This window comes from Nanorana parkeri, unplaced genomic scaffold (assembly GCF_000935625.1).
Source record: "Nanorana parkeri isolate BGI_ZX_2015 unplaced genomic scaffold, ASM93562v1 scaffold984, whole genome shotgun sequence".
Lineage (NCBI taxonomy): Eukaryota > Metazoa > Chordata > Amphibia > Anura > Dicroglossidae > Nanorana > Nanorana parkeri.
This window is the reverse complement of record NW_017307252.1, coordinates 108,673-117,260: the sequence shown is the minus strand read 5'-3', so window position 1 is coordinate 117,260 and position 8,588 is coordinate 108,673. Positions and strand designations below refer to the sequence as shown.

General features: G+C 41.5%; 1 protein-coding gene across 2 annotated transcripts in view; it reads left to right on the top strand.

Moving 5' to 3' along the window:
* RUNDC3B (RUN domain containing 3B) overlaps window positions 1–8,588 on the top strand; it is a 129,228-nt gene that overhangs the window by 78,390 nt on the left and 42,250 nt on the right. For both annotated transcript variants that reach the window (XM_018566874.1, XM_018566873.1), the window contains exon 3: window positions 6,731–6,864. In XM_018566874.1, coding sequence (XP_018422376.1) covers window positions 6,731–6,864 — 134 coding nt within the window. The remainder of the gene's footprint in view (window positions 1–6,730; window positions 6,865–8,588) is intronic.

Below are 8,588 nucleotides of genomic sequence, written 5' to 3'. Positions count from 1 at the left end.
CCCCCCCCCCCCCCCCACATCCTCTTGGGGACCAGATGTGGTGATGAGGCCCTTGTCCCTATCAACATAGCAAGTAAGGTACCCTCCCCATGTTGAGGGCATGCGGCCTGATATGGTTCAGGAGGGGGGGTTGGGGGGTGCATGCTCACTTCTCCCATCCCATTAACTGGCCTGCATTCCTGGATAAGAGTCTCATATGGATTTAGGGGGGACCCCCACATTGTTTTTTGTTTTGTTGCGTGGGGTTCCCTCTTTAAAATCCATATCAGACCCTCATTGAGTATAATGGTGTGGTAGATTTTGAGGATGGGGACCGAACACTGTTTTTGTTGTTGTTTATTTGTCACTTTTGCAGTAGGATGGACTATAGAAAAAATGACATTTTACAAAGAAAAGAAAATGCATTTGCTGCTTAATGACATTTCCCTGCCAGCATCGTCTCTTTTTAATCCTTGATAAGGGTCTAATATGAATTCAGTCGGGAAGGGGGGGTTGTCCCCATGCCATTGTTTGCAACAAAAAGCCAAGCCGGCAGGGAAATGTCATTAAGCGGCAAATGTGTTTCTTTCTAAAATGTCACTTTTGCTTGTGGACATTCTACATGTGAGCCATTTCCTGTGCAGGTTTAGGGCACCCCAACCATGTTATTTGAAAGAATCGTATATATATTTAAAGAAGAACATCGGGCATGGAAAAAACAAACTCTTAGTTTTAGTTAGGTTCGTTTTTTACATGCCCGGAATTGTTCTTTAATGTGTCAGTTTAAACTTTATTAAAAAGTTGCTCCCTGCTAATGGTGTTTTTTTTTTTGTATTGGTACATGTCCCCCCTGGCAATGCCCAGCTACCCATTACCTTTGTTTAGTAATCACTTGTTTATTAGCCTATTGTCTATAAGCCTTGAAAATGGAAAGAATTGATTTGAAACCTTCTTCTCCAAATGACTTTTATGGGGTTTGCATTGAAGTTCGCAAACATCAAACTATTTGACATGTTCGCCGCAACCGCCTCCAAACGGAACCAAAGCAGATTCGTCCATCACTAATGCTGAACTTGAATTTTTCTAAATGTCCAACTTTCATGGGCTGAAGAACCAAGTTTGTCTGCAGGTTTGGGTAAATGGGTAGACTTTTACTTGTATAATTCAGGTGGTCATAAGGATTTCAATGACTTGAACATTGTGTACTCCTTTTGAAGTCCATGAACCGCTGCATTTAATCTGTAGAAAACTTTTGGACACCAATAACTGATTCACTATATGGCAAAAGTATGTGGACACCTGGCCATCACACCTAGCCGTATAGCCAAACTATGTGGACACCTGACCAATACACCTTCCTGTGGCAAAAAGTATGTGGACGCCTGACCATCACACCCACCTGCATGGCAAAATGTATGTGGACACCTGACCATCACACCGACCTGTATGGCAAAAAGTATGTGGACATCTGACCATCACACTCACCTCTGGCAAAAAGTATGTGGACACCTGGCCATCACACCTCCCCGTATAGCCAAACTATGTGGACACCTGATCCTCACACCTACCTGTAAGGCGAAAAGTATGTGGACACCTGACCATCACTCCCACCTGTATGGGAAACATTACGTGGACATCTGACCATCACACCCACCTGTATGGCAAAAAGTATGTGGACTCCCTTCTAAATTTTTAAGTGCAGGTCTCTGTTGCACAAATCCAGCTCCCTAAAGACATGGTTTGATGAGTTTTTGGTGTTGAGGAACTTGACTGGCCTGCACAGAGCCCTGAGCTCTTTTAGATACCTTCAGCTCAATTTGGTTGCCTAAGTCAGGTCTTATCATCCAACATCAATACCTGCTCTTTTGGCTGAATGGGCACAAATTCCTACAGACACACTCCAAAATCATGGGGAAAGCCTTTCCAGAATAGTGGAGGATGTCTTAGCCATGAAGGGGGAGGAGTGCAATGCTATAGTAATGCCCAATGTTTTAGATTGGGATTTCTTCAAGTGTATGTAAACCCTTAAAACTATTTTACAGTATATTTGGTAACATGCCTCGCTGTATACAGTTCATACAGATTTGTTTTATGAATCTGTTGCAAAGGTTCTTACCTGGAGATTCTGCTAGGCACAGCACTTCCTGTTGAAGGATGACAGCGCTAAGCTACTGCCACACAGTCAGCACCAGCATGGTCAGCCTGCCATGTGTACTCCTTCATGGAATATGCCCGTGCCATCAGGGAAGCAAAAATCCATTGATGGTAAAACCTGGTCATTCAGTATATTCAGGCAGGCAGCTGACCTCAATGTTATGTGCCCACGTTGGGGACATAACGTTGCTGAATCTAATAGTTATCCAATGGCATGCTCTGACCTATGTACTTGTCTAAATCCAGGTGGTGACTTTTTTTTTTTTTTTTTGACAGCCATTGCAGTTGAAAAACATATTAAAACTGAACTGTGAGCAAAGTTGGGGGAAAAAACTAAAACACTTTCATCATCTTGTATGTTTAGTAAATTCTTCTTAAATCAATCTACCAGAGGGAAACCTTTGAGATGTAACATTAAGAATTGTTACCAAAGAGCAAAGCAGGAATATGGAAAATCAATAGCCATTTGCTGACCATCTGAGAATGCCGATAGCTTAATGAGCTTTCCAGTGTATAGTTTATATATAGCTGAACAGAGTATGCAGAAGCTCTGGAGAAGTGGATTTTAAAGAGGAATTCAGCAGAGTAACTTAAACACTGGATTCTGTATAGATAGTTAAATATGTTATGTGCATCCAGCAAAGATGTTGGCTGATTAGCATTATATGTTGGTACAGTCCTTTAAAGGGTTAGTCCAAAGTTAGTTACCCAAAAGTGAAATTTTAGATTGATCTGTTAGGGATGAGTCAACACATGGCTTTCATGGCTGTTGCATTGCCATATTATAAAATAAATACCAAATCCAACAGAGAGAGTGGGAACCCCACATAATGGGTACAGCAAGTGTACAGACCCGGGAACTCGGAGATATAAGAAATTCTAATTTGTTTTAACTCTTATATTACTCTTGGTATCCCTGTTAGGTAGATGAACCCTCTCTCTCTGTCCTGGTGACTGTAGTCTCCGTGACAGCATATCATACAAAATCTAGTTTACAGTTGTCAAACTTTTTCCAGTGACAACGGTCTGTTAGGGGAGTTCCCCTCACTTTGGAGATAATTCCTCCCATTTCCTGTTGCATCCCAAGGACAGGAAGTGTAGAGAAATCTCCCTAAAAGTGACAGTGAAAAGTAATATGACAGGGGTGTTATCCCTTTCCTACTCTGCCCAAAACTGCAAACAAAAGGTTTGGCTAGACATAAGCAAACCTTTAAAGCCTCTCTCTGAGCAACAGGCAAAAATTACCATTGCAATGGGGCACTGGAAGGGTTAAATGCTCATTAAGTCTAGAGGTAGAGGCATAAGCTGTAATACTTACCTTATCCTTTGCTCTGGCAGGCTTTCACCATTCAGTGCGACCGATTCCCCAAAGCCGCTTCCCTTAGCTTCTCCGTTAGTTGGAGGCTTTCTGACATCATCACACACTCACAATAGCAGTCCTGCACCATAGAGTAAGTGAGGATGGCGAGGGCGTCAAAGAGAAGAAAAGAGCTGTCAGGGGAGTATTATGGCTTGTCCATCACCACCTAGGCTAAACAAGCATTTAGCCTTTTGTGTTGGGTTGTTTGGGTCCCTGAGTTCAGCTTTTCGTGTCACTCGGCCACAGTGGTCTTATTACATTCTAATCAAATATCAGTACACATAAATATGTGGTGACGGACACGATTACCTTGTATGATTTGACCTATTATGTCTCCAATAAGTTACCTCTGTTGTAAGTCCACTCTGACTATTTCTAACTTTTTGAGTTTTTTTGTCTTTGTATTTGCAGTTTGAAAGTCATATCAAGGAGTCTGTTGGCTGATGTTATAGTGCAGACTTGTTTTCCTGATGTAGTGTATTCGTGTGGTGTAAGCAATCCCTAAGGCAGGAAGAATGACAGGGACTTGACATTCATATTTACTCTGTCCATTTCTTTGCTCTGAACATGTTTTTTTCTTGTTGTCTTCCTTAAAGTGACCCTCTCACTGGTAAATTTTATGTAAAATGGCAACATGAGTGAAATGTAGGTACCATCAGGTGAGTGGGGAGAGGTCATGTCGGAACCAACTTGCCTTTCTGAAGTTGACATTTGTATACAAGACCTACCTATCAACTGTCCCTTATTTGGAGCCAAATCCCTCTGCCCCCCTTGATCCTCAGTTCAAATGATTTCTGATATTTGGCATGAAAATGGAAACTCTGGGCTTTACCTGTTATTGTTTTTTGTTGGCATCTGCTGAGACATCAAGTTGCAGAATTCTTAGTATAGGTCAGTCTTTCTCAACCAGGGTGCCATGGCACCTTGGTGTGCCTTCTGGCTTCCTCAGGGGTGCCTTGAAATTTTCACACAAAGTCATATTTCTAATGTGAAGAAGGCTCCTGATGTGAAAGAGAGGGACTCTGATGTGAAAGGAGGGCTGTAATATTAGGGGACTCTGATGTGAAGGGGGTGCTTCTGATGTGAAAGAGGGCTGTAACGTTTATCGGACGTTGATGTGAAGGGGGCTGTGATGTTAAGGGTACTCTGATGTATAGGAGGGGCTGTAATGTTAAGGGGACTCTGGGTTAGGGGGGACTCTATTGTTAAGGGGACTCTGATGTGAAGGGAGGCTGTAACTTTAAGGGGACTTTGATGTGAAGGGTGGGCTGTAATGTTAAGGGGACTCTGATGTAAAGTTGGAGGAACCAAGTGTAATTTTTCTACATGTATGGTTTTTACATTTTACACTGGGGTGCCTGGAGAATTTGCATATGCATACTGGATTATGGGGGAAGAGGGATGGGCTCAGTGAAAGATGTTCCACCAATTATTATTTTTTGGTAATAAAAAAGAAAACCCATATCCAACACCATTGGTCTTGGTTTCCATGTGCTGAAACCTAATATACTGCTTAAAAAATATATTTTATATATCTTGTTTATGGTTATATGTGTACATGGCAGCATCTTTGCTCATACAGTTGCTGCTTTGATGTGCTGCAAAGAGATTGTGGCTGGTTGTTCTCAACCGTGTTGCTACATCTGTTTCTGTAGACATTTAATGAAAACAATGTGCTTTCTAAATGATTGATCTGGAAACTTTCTGCAGCAGTCATCTAGCGTGCATGCTGACTGCTCTGCCTGACATACTGAAAGCCACTAAAAGATTTGCCTGCAACTTTGTATATGAAATATTATCCAAAAAAGATGGCATAGAAAGCAAGTACGAATGCAAGAGTTACATAAAGAATTACATTCAGGCTAACGGTGTAATAATTACTCAAACAAGTCCTGGAAAAATCTAAAATACTTTCCATTTTAAACAGCAGTGTTCTCAGCTCTCAAGCCTTAGAAAATCAAGCTAAAAATTAACATGCAAATACAATAAAACACAGCGGCAAGATGGAAATCTCCGAAGCTATTATATCTCAGTGTTATCGCTCAATAAAGTACCGCTGCCTGCATGCTTATAGTGCGCGCCGCCAGTGCCATTTTTCCTTTTCTAATTGAATCTGCAAACACAAATAAAAAGGAAGCCATTCTGCATAATAAACATAACCGTCTGAATGAATAAAACAATCTCACTCTTGGGAATCAACTGGAAAAAAAAATAACATGTTTTTAATGTGGTATCAGTGTGTATTTTATAATACGCACTAAAGACTCCCGTGTAGGAAAGTTTAAGCAGCTTAAAGTTAAACTGTCAGCCATGTTAAAGCCCAACTCTTGGTATGGCATGCCTCCCCTGATGACACCCCCCTCCATTTGTGTTAATTATTTTTTTTTTAGTATATATACATTTTTTTCAGTTGCCTTCAATCCCATCACATGACACACACACAGGGTCCTCTTATTCTTTCTCTTCCTCCAGCTGGTAGGCAGTGCCATGTAATGATGTGGTGCCACTCTCTACAGCCTCTACTTGTTGACATGCTCCTAGTAGGCAGGTTCTTGATAGCCTGAGCTCACAGGAAGTGGGTTGGACCTGGAAGCGTTGAGTTTATGGGGGACAGTTCAAAGTAGAATGTAAGTCAGTGTTGGCTTTTTTTTTGTATTTTTTTTATTTAAACTTGGGCACTATTTATTTTAAATGCATTTATTTTACTTGCCATTAGTTTCTTGAAATCCCATGCACAGTAACACGAGGAGAATAGAGTGGCAGAGGTGTGAGCTCATCAGTCTCCTGCTTCTCACTGTCCAGTCACATGCTGAGGTCAGGAAGGTGAACAAGCTCTGGTGTTTAAGTGCAGTAAAAAAAAAAGAAGACCGGCAGAGCTGTGTAAATTTCAGAACTGGTTGCACAGTAATACAAAAACCTTGGGAGATAAAAAAAAAAAAAAACCGAGCCCTGGAGTGGACAGGAAGTATAGATCCAGCTTTGGGCACATAAAACCCATAATACATCCAGAGACTTAGGTTCGAAGCTAGAGTTCTCTGACAATCAGGTATGTTAATATTTATAATTGCATAGAATATGTAGAGCCAGAGGTTGATGAGACTTGCTGGTTCCTATAGTTCACACAGGCTGAAGATCCAGGGCGTGATGTTTCAAATCGCTGAATGTTGGTTGCCTGATTTGTTATATATTTTCATGATATTGCTTGTGGCATTACAGTCTTCTGCATTTCTCTTACAGGCCAGCTTACCTGGTTTGGCTATGAAAGTCCTCGAAGCTTTTGGGATTACATACGGGTCGCATGTTCCAAAGTTCCCCACAGCTGTATTTGTAGTATTGAAAATATGGAAAACGTGAGCTCTTCGAGAGCCAAGGTAAGGACAGTTTCCAAATTACCAATTCCACCATTTTTTTTTAAACTACACTGTTATTCCTCTCAATTTTGTGTGATCATATTGGGCAGTTTGAATGTTCAAGATGATACTTACAGCTAACCTGTGGGCTGGCTCATGCTTTTAAACTGGCTGTTAGATAAAATAATAAGAATGTATGTTTAGTTTACTTTAAGGGTGTCCAAGGACCTCCAATACCCTTGGGGACTATTATGCAAAAAAAACAAAAACAATCAAACATTGCTTGGTCAGTGTGGTCTACCTTCCTCACCTCTCTGTTGGCCACTAAGTGTAATAGATGGGCTTCATGGGTCACTGGGGAAGTGGAAGAGATGGACCACAGTAAGATCATGCAAGGTCTATTTTTGTTTTTTTTGCATAAGCGAGCACCCCCATTTTGTGGGTTCTTAGATAGGGAAACGTGGATGAAGCAGGACCAAGTTGGTATGTGGGTAATCTAGTCCTCTGGGCTTTAAGGCTTAAACAGCTAGTTAAACATATGCGCAGGCACCTTTTTAGATGCCTGTCAACTACTGGGGGGGCCATTTAATACATTTGATTACATGGCAGGTTTATTTAAAAACCCTCTGGATAGGAAAAGCAAGGCCGTCTCTCGGCATAGCTGCATCTTGAAGGGGGCAGTTTAAATGCACAGGCCTACTGAAAAGCCTTGGCAATGACTGCTAATGCTGATTTACCAGTGATGTTATCCTTAACTGAATTATCTTCTATTTTCTCCTACTGACCCCGTCATTCTGTCCTATAAAGGTTAAAATCTCAAGCCACTTCTTTCCACTTGATAAAAGAAACCGCATGCAATAATACACTACAGGAAGTCTCTCTTATTTTTAAGAGAACGTATTTATTCATATTATATTTATCTAGAATCCTTTGTTACCCCAAATGGTCAAAATGCTTCTCTCTTTCATGCTGTGCTCATCTATCTTCTCCACACCACTGTAGGAGGTTGCACAAATGCAGCATCAGGCAGGCAATGTCTTCCGGTGTGCTCCCTCCATAACGCTGCAAAGAGCACATGGCAATACCGTAGGAGGAGAGCCATGTCACATGACCAGTATGTCATGTGGCAAGCTTCCGCCTCTTCCCAACACATTTCGAACCACTACACCCCCCATCCCCCATTCATTAGAACAAATGGGGCCCAAATCAGAGCCCTGAAGCAAGCAAAGCAAACTAGTTTTTTTTAAAGCACATATCAATGCTTTAGCCCTGTGCTGTAGGAGCAACACTGCCGCAGTTAGGACCCCACAGCTTATTACATTTTTTAACTTTAGATTTTAATACAACCTATACAGTAGACACATTTAAGGAAGCGCCTTTGATTCTTTGATACTGGTACTCCCCTGGCTCCTTCTACTACTTATCCACTATGCCTTGAAAAGCAATGACTTCCTTTCCTGGAAGTTGGTTAAGTGAACCTAACCTTGTGTAACAAAATGCTTCGATAATGACAATGCTAATGTGCTGAACAGACTGTCACATCAAAATTACACTTTCCACCATTTTATTCCTTCCCTCTCCACAATCTAAAAAGAGACAACTTTTTGGGTTCTTTCACCTTTTTTATTTCCAGTGCAGCTCACCCCCTACCTTCATTCTTCCCTAGAGGAGAACATTGTGAACCTTGCTCCTGAAGCCTCCTGGGATATCTACATCAAATGTCCCAGGAGGCATCAGCTGTGAGG